We start from the raw sequence: 17,015 nt of genomic DNA, 5'->3' as shown, positions 1-17,015 counted from the left end.
ATATGTATAAGTACTGTGCTCTCTTCTCACTGAAGCTCAGGATGTCTGCCTACCCCAAAACCCACAATCCTTTCGCTGATGATGATGATGATGAAGAGGCTCCGAGAAGAGGCTTTAACTTCGACGATGATCCGGAGGAGAGTTCGCTGAGTCCGGCAGAGAGACGCCAGCAGCGGCTTCAGCAGGAAGTGATGCGTACAGCGCAGTCGGCCGTGGACAGCAGCCAGCGCTCGCTCGGACTCATCTACCAATCCGAGAAAGTCGGATCCGAGACGGCAGAGGTGAGAGGAAACTTAAAGAGATAGTTCACCAAAAATCCTAGGTTTAAATTACTTTCTTCTTTCAGCCAAACTCAATCGGAGTTATATTATAAAATATCCTGGCTCTTCCAAGCTTTATAATGGGAGTTAATGGTAACTTAGATTTTGAAGCCCAAAAAAGCGCATCCATCATTAAAGTGATCCATACGACTCCAGGGGTTCATAAAGGCCTTCTGAAGCGAAGAAAAATATCCATATAACTTTATAAACTATAATCACTGGCTTCCAGTAACAACCACCGTACGCCAGTCTAGTTCCGACGGAAGAGTGACCTCTGACCCCACGCATGACGAGTGACCTCTGACCTGACGCATGAAGAGAGACCTCTGACCCGACGCATGATGAGTGACCTCTGACCCCACGCAAGACGTATTGATGAATGCAGAAGCTCAGACGATAGAGTAAAATAAACACCGGTCACGGATTAGAAGTTTAAAAGGAGAATTTTTAAAGAGAAATGTGGGAGGAGCTTGAGTTTGTTGTTTGAACCGCGAGAAGCGTCGACTCTCACCTGAGTTTACACTACTCCTACATCCTATGTCGGGTCAGAGGTCACTCTTTAGGTCAGAGGTCACTCGTCATGTGTCGGGATAGATGTCACTCGTAATGTGCCGGGTCACTGGTCAGGTCAGAGGTCACTCGTCATGCGTCGGGTCAGAGGTCACTGGTCAGGTCAGAGGTCACTCGTCATGCGTGGGGTCAGAGGTCACTCTTCCGCCGGAACTAGACTCTCGTACGGCCGTTATGATTATAGTTTATAAAGTTTTAAAAATGGATATTCTTACACAAACACATGGCTTCGCTTCAGAAGGCCTTTATGAACCCCTGGAGTCGTGTGGATCACTTTTATGATGGATGGATGCGCTTTTTTTGGGCTTCAAAAAAACAAGGTATGTTCACTCCCATTATAAAGCTTGGAAGAGCTACGATATTTTTCAATATAACTCGGATTGTGTTCGGCTGACTATGTTTCCTGCTTTGGCTATTTCATTAAAATCGCTTGATTGTTTTCCACAGGAACTGATTCGTCAGGGTGAAGCTTTGAAGAGGACGGAGAGAATGATTGACAACATGGATCAGGACATGAAGACGAGCCAGAGGCATATAAACACCATTAAGAGTGTGTGGGGGGGAATGGTCAACTATTTCAAAGGCAAACCTGATCCTCCCAGACCGGCACAGAAGGACCAGCCGGTGTCCTACGAGGGGCACAGCAGGTGCGGTCACACACCAGCACAATATCAGCAGCTTTACACGTCTACATGCGCTCAGAAGTGCTGGAATTGTTCTTGTTCTTCAAAATGATATAAAATGTGCATTGTTTTCCCTTTTCCTTCACCACCTGTTTCAACTCATGCATTTATTCAAGCTAAATTTGCCTACTAATTAGGTAACTTCACACATTAAAGCAAAAACCTTTCAATTTAACATGAAATGAAAACAAGGCTGTGATGAATAGTCGTAAAATAATACATTACCGTTCAAAAGTTTGGGGTCAGTAAGATTTTTAATGTTTTTAAAAGAATGTTTTCTGCTCACTAAGGCTGCATTTATTTGATAAAAAATACAAACAAAAACAGTAATATTGTGAAATATTATTACAATGTAAATCATCTGTTTTCTATGTGAATATACAGTAAAGTGTAATTTATATCCTGTGATCAAAGCTGAATTTTCAGCATCATTACTCCAGTCTTCAGTGTCACATGATCCTTCAGAAATCACTCTAATATGATGATTTGATGATCAAGAAACATTTATCATTATTATCAGTGTTGAAAACAGTTTTTACATTTTTATTTTATGCTGCTATGATGAATAGAAAGTTCAAAAGAACAGCATTTATCTGAAATCTAAAGCTTTTGTAACATTAAACTCTACCGTTCAAAAGTTCGGGGTCAGTAAGAATTTTTATTTTATTTTTGGGGGAAAGAAATAAAATAAATCAATACTTTTATTCATCAAGGATGAGTTAAACTGATCAAAAGTGACAGTAAAGACATTTATAATGTTAGAAAATATTCTATTTTAAATAAATGCCGTTCTTTTGAACTTTCTATTCATCAAAGAATTTTGAAAAGAATTTGTACAACTGTTTTCAACACTGATAATAATCATAAATGTTTCTTGAGCATCAAATCATCATATTAGAGTGATTTCTGAAGGATCATGTGACACTGAAGACTGGAGTAATGATGCTGAACATTCAGCTTTGATTCACAGGAATAAATTACACTTTAAAATATATTAAAATTGAAAACATTCATTTTAAATTGTCATAATATTTCACAATATTACTGTTTTTTTATTGTTTTTTATCAAATAAATGCAGCCTTGGTGAGCAGAAGAGACTTCTTTTAAAAACATTAAAAAATCTTACTGACCCCAAACTTTTGAACGGTAGTGTGTGTGAATAGACGTAAAAAATTAGATGTAGTCTGAGACTGTAGTGTACATCAGCCTTCAAAGCCTTGCTTTGATTCACATCCACTGAAATAAAGGTCTTAGTCAGGAAAGATGCCATATCTGGAAATGCAAAGAGTCTGAATGTTATTTAACAACGAAACGGTGTTGTCTGATGATGTTAGCTTACAGAACGCACTAGCGGAGAGCAAACAGCAGGAGGACAAGTATCAGGCCAGCCATCCCAACCTCAGGAAACTGGAGACATCTGGTAAACACACATGATTGTGCACTGACGAACTTCTACGATTACCCATGTTACTTTGAGAGCCAGTTTTTGAACTTTCAATCAGTAGAACCAATTGCTTTGCAGAATGATTGACGGTTTCGAAGTGCTCAAAGCGCCACACGCTGGTCAAACGGTGTAAATGCGGCGAATACTAAACCCAAACATGCACTAAAACACTGTTTACAAACCATTTGCAGATGTTTTATTGAAAGTGTAATCAATTAAATGCAATTAACAAATCATCTAATACCATTACATGTGAAGTGTCTGAATAATATGTTGTTTTATTAAATTATAGGGCTTGTTTTGTTAATCAGGCCAATAAGAGACTAACATTGGTTAACGCATTAACTAACAATGAACAATGCATTTGTTACAGTGTTTATTAATCTTTGTTAACGTTAGTTAATAAAAATACATCCGTTTATTAGTTCATGTCAGCTCAGTTTCATTACATAATAACAAATACAACTTTTGATTTGAATAATGTATTAGTAAATGTTGTAATTAACATTAACTAAGATTAATAAATGCTTTAGAAGTATGTTTCATTCATTGTTAGTTCATTGTAATTCGCTAATGTTAACGAGACGATTAACTACAACTCTTTCTCGCTATCAAACAAACGTGTCGTTAAAACTGATCAAACTGATCCGAGATCAGGCAGAAACCACTGGTTCATGGGTTCACTCAGGCTTGTTTGTTAAGATCTCGAGTGCTTCTGCAGAGACAGAGCTCAGCGTCGGATCAAAGCGGCTCATCAGAATCACAAATGTTTGTTTGAACAGGTTTCGGAGCTTCCGCTTCCCTGGATAACGGGCCGTCCGATCAGAACGGATATCCTAAGAACAAACAGCTGCGGGCCGCACACCAACAGCTGGACACAAACCTCGGTGAGAAATACAAGAGTTTAAAGGGATATTTCACCGCTGGAAAGATGAATGTGTGTTTAAATTGGGTCATTTATGTAGTAGAAATGTGAAATTATTTTAGAAGTTGGTGACTTCCAGAAAATGTATTTTTGGCTCATGTGGATGAAAGACAACAACTCCCAGAATGCACTTGCTTTGCTGCCCTACGAGGCCACTCCCAAGCCACGCCTACTGGTTACAGAGGGCAGTATCAGGAGAAATGATACGACTAGGCTACTAGTGACTCGAAACTGAAAAGACGGCGTTTTATCGTGAGATCCCCCTATGGGCGGGTTGAAGACATGCGGGACGAGCTCCTCCTACTGGCTGGAGTCTCTCGCCTCTGGACAGAAAAGCCTCTGATGAGCTAAATTACGATTTTTGCATCATCTGAGGTTTTTTTCCAGACACACAATACAGAAATCTCTCGTCTCAGGGGGACATGAGGGAGGGAAGCACGGTCAATCCAAAATACCACCGGGTTTCTACTGATACAAAGCCTAATGCTAATCGGTGAAGTATCCCTTTAACCTTCATCCTTACCTCGGGTCATTTTGACCCGGAAATGTTTTTACAAATTGAGTGTTCATCGGAGGGGTCCAAGACCCCAAGACTTTTGTCGAACTTGAACTACAAATACACACTTTTTTTTTTTTTTTTTTTTTGGATTCAAGGAGTTTTGTGGTTGAAATGTAAAAAAGTAACAAATCCTTCACTCTCGGGTCAATTTGACCCCCTTAGGAATGAATGTAATGATTCAGTACACATAGAAAAACCTAAAAATACTCAAAATTCAAACTGAAAATGCTAAAACTTTACCAAAAAATTATTTTAGAATGTCTACATGTGTATCTGAATGCATACTGAAGAGAACTGACTTTAGGACCCAGAGGAACAGCTCATTTACTCCATATAGAGTTATAAGGACATCTAGAGTCATAAAACATCATGTTATATAATTTTTTTTCCACAAGAGATCGGCAAAGACACCCAAATGTAAGATATTTTGAGCTGAATTAAAGGGAAACTTCACCCATTTGCATTAAGCTTTGTATTGTTAGAAACCCAGTCATATTTTTGAATGGTCGTGCATTATTCCCTCATTTTCCCCAGAGATGGGAGAAATACGGATTTCAGTGTTGCAGTTCCTGCTTATAATGATGTAAAAATCATCATTTTGCGTCATTCTAAGCAGAAAGTCCCATATCTTTGTAGAGAGGTTGAGACTACAAACACTTATTCCTCATTTTTTGGATTAGTGGGAGTGGCTTGCGGAGCTGTGCAATGTGGTGCATTGTGGGAGTTGTTGTCTTCCATACAAATGCGCCCTAAAGTTACTTTCTGTCTTTCCTCGGTCAAGAAGGCACCAAATTCGAAATTTATGTTACATTTCGACTACATATATGACCCACTTTCAATAAAGATTAATGTTCCCACGGGTGAAATGCTCCTTTAAAAGGTTTATGCATGAAAGTGAGAGTTATTTTGAATTTAATTTGAAAGAATGTGAGGAATGTGCTTGCATTACAATTTATTTATTATTCATTGATTAAATCTAGTAATTTAAAGGTAAATAAAATAAAAAATCTCCCAAAAAATTGCATTGAATTTTTTTTCCAAAATGAAATAAAATATGCTTTCTGGACAAAATAAATAAATAAAGTATAATTTTAGGGTCATTTTGACCCACGAGGGAAGGACTTGATATCTTGTACCATAACTTGGGTCAGATGGCTCACTCACAGCCAGGATCTGATGTGTGTTTGGTGTTTGGCCTCCAGATGAGATGGCGTCGGGTCTGGGCCGTCTGAAGAATCTGGGTCTGGGACTGCAGGCGGAGATCGACGACCAGGACGTTTCTCTCGACTCGCTGCTCAACAAGGTCGACAATATGGACGGCAAGATCAGCTCCACCAACCGGCAACTCAAAAACCTCAAATAGACTCTGAGTGGGATGTCGTCTCACGGCCAAGATGCTGTCGGCAGCGATCCAAACTGAAAAACATTTTTTATCTTCTCTCCAAGGAAGGTGTGTGTGTTTGTGTCTATGCATATGTGTGTTGGAGAAGTTCAACATTCTGCCTTCGTTTAGTCACTGACATTATACAGTCCAGTTATACATAAGCCGTGGATGCCTCTGTGTGTGCGACTGTTCAAGATTGATTTGAATGAATTGCTGATGATCTTTAAGTTTAACATGTTATCTGTAAGATAAGTATGTCAGAGATGCACACACAACCATTTCAATTTTTTTAACCATACCTTACACTCTTTAACTCTGAACACCTAGCTTAGAAATCACTGTATATTCCCTTTGTTTGAGAAAATTCATTCTTTTATAATGATGTATCCTCATATCCCATGTAAGCACATTAATGGAGTACTGTGTATAAAGGTGATCAAATAGTAATACAGAAAGATATTGGTCTGACTCATTTCAACACAGGCTATAGAGATTAGTGCTCGGTCTTTATGTTAATCACTATTTTGAATGCAACCCACACACTTTTGTCATTTTCTTTTTCAGCTCTGTATTAGGGTAGCTTTATTGATAGAATCTGCTGAGGTTTTACTATTGTTTCTGGAATTCATTGTTCAAATGTTGTACTCCTAATAAAGCAAACCATTTCTGTCTGCTGAATGTGACGTGGAATATGTGAACATAAATAAAAAATGTTTTAATATGTTAGTCACTTCATTTGTCACTGCAATAGATGAAAAATAATGCTAGAAAACATTGTAAATGGGCAGCAAAGAGCATGCAGTACTATGTAAATATCATAGAACATTAATTTTTATGTTATAATATCAAAGTATCATGCCCTCTGATACTGCCACGGTAAGCTAATTTAAGTGGTACTTGCAAGATCAGTCCGCTAGATGGCGACATTTCACACATCTTGAGAAGCCGTTAAAGGGACAGTGACCAAAAATAAATAACAATGTTGTCATGTTGACAGTTATGGAATGCCAGACCTGACTTAATAATAAATAAATAAATATACGAAGAAATGTAAATATATATATGGAAATAAATGTAGAAATAAATAAATGTAGACATTAATACATAAGGAAATAAAAGTATAAATACTCATTTATTTTAGTTTTTTTTCCATTTCTTTGAATATTTATGTTTTTTTTTTTTCCATTTCTTTGCATATTTATTTATGTATTTATTTATTATTAAGTCAGATCTGGCATTCTATAGACAGTTGACTGTCTGGTTAGTACTAACATTCTTCAAAATATCTTCTTTTGTGTTCAACAGAAGAAAGAAACTTATACATGTTTTGGAACAAGGTGAGGGTGAGAAAGTATTGACAAAATATTCGTTTTTGGGTGAACTTTCCCTTCAACGCGAGACCATGAACTAATTAAGTTCTGTATTTGCTTTATCACCAGAAAAAAAACTGTAATAGCTCAAAAACGAAAATATCTGGTAAACGAGCTCGAAATAAAGCACGTTCATAGATCAAGGAGTAACGTTTCTCCAGAGCCGCACACACTCATTATCATTCTTCCTCTCGTGCACATCTGCGCGCGCGACACAAGGCCTTCATTAACGGTTCGCGCGAGCATCTGTTTTGCGCGGGAGACTGACTGACTGGCGGCTGGTTTCACTGAGGTGAGTTAGTGACATTCTGTGGTTTATTATGTAATCAGTTGACTCATTAAGTCACAAAATGACTTGTAAACGTAGGGTTTGGGGCTGTGGGAAGAATGTTAGCAGTCTGTTCCTGAAAGTAAATACACACACACACACACACACACGAGGGAAAAGTGCATCACACACACGCCCAGTGCTCTTTCCTCCTTTACTAATGTTGAAATACACTGCAGATAAAACACAGTTCTGCTCAGTTTAATCAGATTTTCATTGGATTTGTTCACTTTTGTATTAGAGTGGTTCACACATTTAGTTGATGCGCTGGAATGCCTTTCTTTTCAACACCTAATCCCAGAATTCACTGCTGTCAGCACCCATAAAGCAGTGGTCCAAAGATGACATGTTTCCAATTCCCCCTCGCCTTTTCATTTCACTTACAGAATAAACCCTTCACAATAATCAAATAAAACCTTACCAAACCCCTAGAACTTACTATACTAATATCTCTTCATAGTTATATAACAAAATCCCACCTAAAGCCTCAAGTTTCGATTAGTCTTGATTCTCAAGTACACACTTATTTATTTATATTTGTCAGCAACAAGCTATCTTCATAGTTGGACCAAAGTGAAATTATACAATTAATAAATAGCTATACAAGACATTTATGATTAAAGGTGCAGTAAGCAATTTATGAGAAATGCTGTTGATATTTAAAATCGCCAAAACAAACACGCCTCTCCCCAAAATGATCACACCCCTATCTTGATAGCCACGCCCCCAAGTTAACGAACATGCTATGCAGCACAACCCCCACCCCCCTCATGAGTGGACACGCCCCTTACTGCTGATTGGCTACAGGTGTGTTTTGTTGCTGGTCCGATCCACTTTCAACAGTTCCTCAGAAATCGCTTACTGCACCTTTAATAAAAGATTTTTAAAAAGGTGGTATTTTAAATACATCACTTTTAACATTTCTTTGAATAAAAAAAGCTGTTTATTTACATTAAAAACAGTCCAGTAAATTATTTTTAACAGTCACTAGAGTTTGACAAGAAAGGCATGATGATGGTCTCCAATGACCTGAAGGCCACCTAGTAAAAACAACTTGATCATACCTAGATTTGAAATTATTAAAATTGCAGCGGCTATTTGCACTAAATGAAAATAGCGATAGATTCTATTTACACAATGTAAAAATAGCAGTATTTTCTTCGCAATAAGTGTAAATAGTAGATTAGTTGTTGTACATTCAGTGTTATTGTACATTAAAGAGTATGCAATAATAGAGTGTAAATGATTTTATTAAAATTATTAAATGGATGCCAGCTTATTGGAACAATAAAGCCCTACACCTACCCCTAACCGATAAACACTTTAGTATTAAACACACGTTAGACACTTTATTTCCACTTTTTGAATATTTTCTTAATTTTTACTGAAAATAAATGCCTTTCAGATCTGATATGATCAGATCAGACGTCAGTGGGCGGAGTTAGTGTAAATAGCCTCTGCCAACAAGCCGGGTTGTTTGCACTTAGTGTAAATAAACACTCCGTATTAAACCTTCTAGGATTTATTTAATGTAACTTGTTTCCGCAACTTGTTTACACACTAAAGAAACACCGTCTCTGCTTTTAAACCTCACAGACCCCATCAGAAAGCTCTTTAGCGACCTCACTGGTAAATTAATCATGACCTCACTGGTGGTGAAATAATCACTGAGCTCATCTGTTGTCTTTTCAATGATGTCACTTTTTTTATCATTTATGGGCTTTTGCCATTATTACTGTATATTGACAGTCGAGAACAGACAGGAAGTTGGGGGAGAGGGATCTGCTCATGACAGAGACCAGATCTGGACCTGCATCTCTGAACAGCGTTTGTCTGTAACCACTGTACAACAGTTCTGACCAACACACTGAGCAGAACGAATTAGTCATATACACACTTAACAGACACACACACTGCCCGGCCAAAAAAAAAAAGGATTTAAATGCCAAACATATAACATGCTAGAAACATAATAATCACTGCAATAATGATCCAATCATTGACTCTTAAGCATTTGATTATATATTTATAAATATATTTAGTAAAAACATCCATACATACAGTAGACAGTTTTGTAAGTTTAATAAACTAACAAATATAAACATATTAAATGGGCATATTTTTGGTAAAAATATGGTTATTTATACATATTAATTGCAGTATTTAGAATATATATATATAGTATATACACAATTTTGTATCAAATTTCAGAATTTTTGTTTATTATCATTATTATTCACTTATTTGTTTGTTTGTTGTTTATACAAAAATGAATTGAAAGCATTTAAGCAGAAGTTTAAATGGTTTTTATAAGTATAACACATTTAGTTGTGTGCCCAAACGTTTGTCTCGTGTAAAGCAGTGCAGAATGTACCGGTTAGAGTAACTGTGTCAGTCCGTCATCAGTACATCCTTCAAAAGTGTGTTAGGGATAAAACACATGATTACCTGAATCTCAAGTATGCTGTACTGAGCAAGCATGCAAAAAATGCCTTAAACTATATGTAGTGAGCATAGTATGTGTGCAGACGGGTGTGTGTAAACACGAGACGAGCGCTTTGATCTGTAATGAGCACGTGCACGCTGAATACCTCGTACAACGCCGATGATGGGTTAGTGAACCGAGGAAGAATCACACCGATATGTCAATCATGACACTGAAGAACAACAACTAAAAAAGCAAGCAATGAAAGAAAATGAACTGAGACGTATGACCGTTTAATGTGTGATGGTAAAAACAATAAAATCATACAAGAGCATCAATAAAACGCAAGCTGTTGAAATATTACTTAAAGGCGAAAAAAAAATACAATGAACTTGCAATCTAGAAAACATTTATTTGGTGCAATCCTGATGTTATATGTGTGTGTGTGAGAGAGAGTCACTATATATTCAAGTCAGAGATGCTGTAATAATAAATAAATTGGAAATATATTTTAATAAAATAAATTGGATTTTAATGGAAAGATATTTTCTGCAAAGACAATCAGCAAAAGAGAAATTAATTCATACCGTCATGGGCAAACTGTACGTCATCGGATGCGGTTCACAACCACAATTTAAGCCGTTTTGGCTTTCATACCACTTGCAAACACAGGAACCCGATCCCATTTTCAGGAAGAATCAAGTGCGGCCTCAAATACAGCTTTCAGACCAAGCAAACAAACTGAACGCTAGTGACTTTCGGTCCAAGAGTGTGAAAGGACACTTTCCAGAACTCATGGCAAAGAGCAAAGAAGAAATCTCGAGAAACTGAAATACTACCAAATAGAAACATTCATATACACTAGCTTGTCTTTCAGCGACACGTGCATTAAACAAGTTTTGCGTTCAAAAACATGCAACCATTACTGGAGGTGCGTAATGCACACACACACACACACACGCACACACACACTGACAAATGGAAGATACATTCAAACATATATAAATACAGTACATCAGAAGACAGACAAGAAGAGTAGAGAAACCGGACAGAGTGAAAACTATAATATAAGGCATCGGAAACGGGTGTGTTTGGGGAATTGGAGGTAGATAGAAGAGCTTTGGAAAAACAGGGTTGTGTGTGTTGGTTTGCTGGAGGCACAGATGCACAGTAAGGTGACAGATACGCTGTGGCGTCATTGCTTAACTTTTGATGGAGAGAATTTGGCTTCAAAAGGCATGAAATGACTCCCTTGTCCCTCAAAATGAGCTTTAAAGGTCGTGTTGGTTCAGACAAAGATCATGGAGTACGACGGACACTGGCAGTCCTCGGTGGAAGACTCTCGAACCCACGACCCAGAGCAACCGGGTGCTGACGCAGCGGCCCAGAAGGTCCTGGTGGAAAATACATTCATGTTAAAGAGCGTGTCTGCGTGTGCAGTGTGTACCTTTTAAAGGCTATTCTGTTTATTGAAGTAATAACTTAATTTTCTCTCTACACTGATCTCACTATACAGTTGTGTGAGGGTGTGTGTGTGTGTCTAAAGGCCCGGTCACACCAAGGACGATATAAAGATAATGATAAAGATATAGTTCTAAAAATCGTTCTCTGTATTAAAGAATAGCAGAGTTCACACCACAACTATAACGATAAAGATATGAGGAACGATATCGTTGGGATCACTTTCAGAACGATTATTTTTCCAGCTGTCGAACGATAAAACACTGACAAGCCAATCAGAATCCACTCGAATTTAAAGGGCTCTCATGCATTTAAAATGGCAGACGACATTAGGCGCGTTTCCATTACAGATTTGCGCAAAATTTTTGCGATTTTTTCTAAATATCGATAAAAAACTATTGCGAAATGACGCCGTTTCCATTAACCGATGTTATGCGACTAAAACTTATGTTATGCGAATGAATTTTGAAGAGAATTGTGAGGCTCTGTGCAAAAAGGGGCACCAGCGTGGAGGAAATTATCTGTGTTTAATGTTGACCGAACAATAATGAAGATGTTTTATCATGCTTTTATTGAATCTGTGTTGTCCTTTTCCACTGTAGTATGGTATGGTCATATATCTTTAACCCTCTGGAGTCTGAGCTGTTTTCTGGGCCCTGGAGGTGTTCTGACATGCTCTGACATTTGTGCTTTTTTCAGTTATTTATAAACATGTTAATGGCAAAGGTGTAAATTCACTCTATATAGCACAAACAGGGCTACCAAAATATCTGATCAACATGCATGTATATGTTTGAATTTTTAAGAGAATAATGTTTATGCGTGGTTATTGGAAAAAATAAAAATGAAAGTTGCAGAAATAAGGCCACAAAACACATACTAAATATGTGGCAATAAGACTTTTGACTAATGGATGTCGTCGCCTATAGTTTTTTCTTCAAAATTATGTGAAAATAGTCTTGCTTTATCGTTCACATAAAACCATACATTGATTTAAATTGATGTAAAACAGGTTTTGCTTGGAAAGCCAATATGCGAGGGGGGCGTGAACGAGGAGTGGTTTACACCTTAGAATACAATGTCCCACCCACTCTGCATAATAATTAGCCATTCATTCAGGTGTGAAACTGACTGAGCCACAATGCAAGGACAAAATATATATTTAGAAGAAGACTTATATTGACCATTTAAGATTTTGCTTACATCTCTCTTGTAAATATGTTTTGCTATTTTATTAAAAAGGTTACAATTACAACAATAATTACAATTTCAACAATATTTCAAGTGTACTCTTTCTTTGTAAAAAAAAAAAGATTATAGGCCTACATTTTATCTATGTATTCATTAGTTTGAATATAGCCAACATTGGAACAGCTAACATCTTAGTTGATGACTTTATTTTTGACAAAAATAGTATTTTATATATAGAAATTGCTAAACAAAAGCTTATTTGACGAGGCAGTATATTCTACAGTAAAAACTGTACCCAAATCTACTAAACAAAATGTTGTCTTTCATATTTCGCCTGACTGTAACGTTGTTTTCATGAAATATTAGGGCATATTGTTAACTTGCAGTTTAATACGTTGCTTATACAAATAGCCTACATTTTATTTCAACATATTTCAGTCGATTTTTACTCATCTCAGTATAGCAATACAGTTTGCTAAAACATCATCATTCATTCACACACGCGATTTAAATTTAAACTGTCTTTGCCAGCTGTGGTAAACAGCGCGCATTTCTGCCGTTCATTCATAAACAGAAACCCACGTGAAGAAATTCACGTGAGAAGGAAAAAACTTACTAGTATTCCTCAGCTCACTCCTCCATATACCCGCACTTCTGAGGGACATTTTCCATTATTATTATTCCTCACAGCGCTGCAAGACGGTGTAAACAAGTAATGATCTGAATAAACTTGTGAGTTTTCTCGAGCTGATATGAGGGCGTTCACAGGATTGCGCTTGGATTACCTCAGCTATTTGCGTTTGAATAGCGCACGCTCTCCGTGGGTGGAGTCACATTACCTTTGAATTAGCTCTAATGAGATCGACTGGAATCGCTCTCTTTTAATACAGATTTCACAAGATGGGAATATTTGTTTTTTATATAAATTACTTCATTTAAAAGAAGAGAATTCAAGCTTCATGCCTGTGTGTCTGTATGCCTGTTTGACTGAGTATTCGCTGAGTTACAGTTCATTTTCGGACGCGTTTCAGAATGGACTACACTGGCAGAGAGAAGGCAGAACTCGCTTCGTGTTTATTTTTCTTTATTTGGCAAAAAGCACAACACTTTGTTTTTATTGTGAGTATACACAAAAATAATACACATTTAACAGAATCGATTGATGTATGAAACTCCTATGGAAAATCAAAGTCAACAGAGTATTTATGAGTTTCTTTTACACTGATAAAAAAAAAGCGAGCTGGTATCGCCAGCGATACCGTCGACCTCAGGGGGTTAAAGGCAAAAAATCAGTTAGACCAGATAGTAAAATGGTCTGGCCCTTTGATAGGTGAGTCTAAACTAGGAGTGGCATCCCTGTACACCAAACAGTTACAAAGGATGGCCTTCTCAATCTTAGATGATGACTCTCACCCCCTGCACAGTGAGTTTCAGTTATTGCCGTCTGCGAGGAGGTATAAAGTCCCAAGGTGTAGAACGAAAAGATATAAGAGCAGCTTCGTACCAAATGCGATTAATATGATTAACAAATTGTAGAGGTGGTTTTCAGAAATGTTGTACTAGGGGTTTTACGATTTTTATCTTTTTTGTTTTTAATTGTTTTTTATTGATTTTTAAGTTGTTGTTTTCTTTAGGTTCTTTTACAAAGACCATATGTAATGTTTTGAGAGCACTTTCTTGAGAGCACTTTACTTTACTCAGTATGAGTATTTACTTATTTGTCCCTATGTGTTGTGGAGTGTTCTGTGTTGTGTGTTTTTGTATTGGATGCCATAGAATGTCATTGCACTGTAAAATAAATTTACCTACGGGTACAATAAAAAGTAACCTAACCTAAAACGTCATTTTTTCCTCTCTCGATAAGTCATTCCAAAAATCATGGCAACGGACGTTGGTTGGTTTATATATATCACAGCCACGTACCGCACTAGACATTATTATTATTAATGGAAGGAAACGTAGGCGTGTTTTCCAAGCATTAATGGCAAGGAAAGACCCTCATACTGTGAGCGGCTCATATGAGGAGTTTCTCACTCATTTCTGCTTCGAGGTCTTGATTGTGGCATTTCTTTGAGGTTTAGAATCCAGTATTTCTGTCATTCTTTTGTCTTTTATGAATTTAATAAATAACTGTCTCGTATTCTGTCCAAACACACCGCCGTCTACGTCAGGTGACCTGTAAATGCGTAAAAACTGTTTCCATTGCAGTTTTGTGAAATATTCCTTTTTCAAATTGCCTGAAAAACCTCCTCATGCGAGCGGAAAAACTTTTTTGCGATAAATGGGAGTTTTTGCGAAATTGATGTTTCCATTGCGCGTATTTTCAATTCGCAATTTCAATTTGCGCAATTTGAAGGGTAATGGAAACGCGGCTACTGTTAGAGAAGTTAATCGCTGAGGTACAGAAACATCTGGTAAAAGACATGTAAACGCAACAAACTGATATTGATTAATTCGAAAGTATGAATAAAATTTGTCTTCAAAAGATGACAGCTCTCTAATCAGAGTAAAACTCCTCTCGTCTTTTAAGGATATTGTTTACCCAAAAGCCTGTTTTTCTTTTGATGTTTTTGTGTAACGTTGTCACGGTTAGCTTAGATAGGAAGATGAAGACAAGCAGATTAAGATCAATATTCATCTATTTTAATGAAAGCTCTTCAAGCGGGCAGGATAAACATAACCACACATAACGGAGATCGGACAAAGACAGAGTGCACAGGAGGAACTAAATAGCAAACACAGATGATGGTCATTAATAGGACACAGGTGATACAGATGAACTAATGATGGTAACCAGGGAGACAGACTAGGGCGGGAAACTGAACAAAGGAACATGTGACAAATGACAACTAATTGAAAGGTCCATGAACAGTGATGACAAACGTAAAGCAGCGACAGGTCATACGTTTTCGCTACTTTGAAACCGCAGCGCGGGTTAGAATAAAAAGACCGTTATTGTTCGTTGGTGTGGATGCGAATATAGTTATCGTTCTTGGTGTGAACGGGCCTTAAGAGTGTGTAGTCATGCCTTCATTTGCTAGGCTTGGTAAATGTTTTTTATATATGTATGTTTTTAGTTATAACTGTGAAGCACTTTGGGCGACAACGTTGCTATTAAATGTGCTATATAAATAAATAAATAAAAGTTTAAGTTGAAGTACCTGATGTTCAGCAGCCCGTCTCCACGGCAACGGTTATCGGTCGCCATGGCGTCGCTCTGACACTCGACACACACGGAACGTTCGCGGACCAAACCTGCACTCCACGGTCTGACTTTACACGCGGCGCTCGCCTGCTTCACACGCATCTGCACACAGTAACTGCAACAGACACACAGAGAGAGAGGACATTTAGACACATAAAACACCATTTGCAAACCATTTCCCCCAGACCTGTTGCTGTCTGCGTTTCCATCATGGTCTAAAGTACCGTGAAGATTAAGGCAAATTAATCCGGTGACGTAGGATTGCGCGCTAATTTACAGTTCCCGCTGGATTTCATCCTCTGAATTTGAGCTTAATAAAGCCTGAACCTCATCGTCTCGTCGGTCGTATTTTTTTAACTCCATTGTTGATTCGAATAGCAAACAACTCTTACTACACGCACCGCAACAGACTTTTGAAAATGGTGGTTGAAATAAAATGCTGTGTGAACTCAACCAATCAAAATGCAGCATGAACTCGACCAATCAGCATGTTCAGCGCCCAAGTCCCACCCCTGAAAGTTCCCGAACTTTAAAAAAGTACTACCTCACAAGCCGGGACTTTCGGAGGAGGAAATATTTATATTTAATATTAATATTTAATATTTAATATTTCATTTAGATCCTGATTCCTGCGGTGGAAACACACTGAGTACCAGTTCCACCAGTTCCTGCGGTGGAAACCAATTTCACTGGAAATCTGGCAAACCTGCCACACTCATGATATTCAATTCAATTTATTTGTATAGCGTTTTTCATTGTTTCAAAGCAGCTTTACAGAAAATGCATGTCTACATTACAATTTAGAGTGATGTGTTATCAGAGGTAACTTATGTATTTCATAAATGTACATATAGCCTACAAATCACACCATTAGCTAATAATGTATTAATTTAAACAATGTATTAATTAATTTAAGGCAGAAACTATGAGCTCATTGAAGTAATGAATACATCAATGAGCAAAGACATTGTTTGGACATTGCATGAGACATGCTTGATGATGAATGAGTAACTTTTATATTGGACTACTTTTATGATATGTATTTTTGTCCTATTTTGATCTTGACAGGCCATTTCTATCAGGGTTCATGCAGTTTATATCATGCAGGGACATCTAAAATGGTGGAATTAATAAAAATCATGGAAATGT

The 17,015-nt window shown here is 37.4% G+C and overlaps 2 protein-coding genes across 3 annotated transcripts in view; one reads left to right on the top strand and one right to left on the bottom strand.

Moving 5' to 3' along the window:
• snap29 (synaptosome associated protein 29) overlaps nucleotides 1–6,607 on the top strand; it is a 7,601-nt gene extending 994 nt beyond the window's left edge. Inside the window, exons 2-6 of the mRNA XM_084138630.1 lie at nucleotides 36–281; nucleotides 1,338–1,537; nucleotides 2,909–2,994; nucleotides 3,801–3,905; nucleotides 5,705–6,607. Of these exons, the coding sequence (XP_083994756.1) occupies nucleotides 42–281; nucleotides 1,338–1,537; nucleotides 2,909–2,994; nucleotides 3,801–3,905; nucleotides 5,705–5,865 (792 nt within the window). The 5' untranslated portion in view covers nucleotides 36–41 and the 3' untranslated portion in view covers nucleotides 5,866–6,607. The remainder of the gene's footprint in view (nucleotides 1–35; nucleotides 282–1,337; nucleotides 1,538–2,908; nucleotides 2,995–3,800; nucleotides 3,906–5,704) is intronic.
• Nucleotides 6,608–10,283: 3,676 nt separating this feature from the next.
• Nucleotides 10,284–17,015, bottom strand: part of LOC311098320 (somatomedin-B and thrombospondin type-1 domain-containing protein) — a 31,054-nt gene continuing 24,322 nt past the window's right edge. For both annotated transcript variants that reach the window (XM_084138456.1, XM_084138457.1), the window contains exons 4-5: nucleotides 15,823–15,981; nucleotides 10,284–11,403 (exon numbers count right to left, since the gene is read on the bottom strand). In XM_084138456.1, the coding sequence (XP_083994582.1) occupies nucleotides 11,298–11,403; nucleotides 15,823–15,981 (265 nt within the window). In that variant the 3' untranslated portion in view covers nucleotides 10,284–11,297. The remainder of the gene's footprint in view (nucleotides 11,404–15,822; nucleotides 15,982–17,015) is intronic.

Source organism: Abramis brama, assembly GCF_963993115.1.
Source record: "Abramis brama genome assembly, chromosome: 16".
In the NCBI taxonomy this organism is placed as follows: Eukaryota; Metazoa; Chordata; class Actinopteri; order Cypriniformes; family Leuciscidae; genus Abramis; species Abramis brama.
This window is presented reverse-complemented; position numbering and strand designations above follow the sequence as displayed.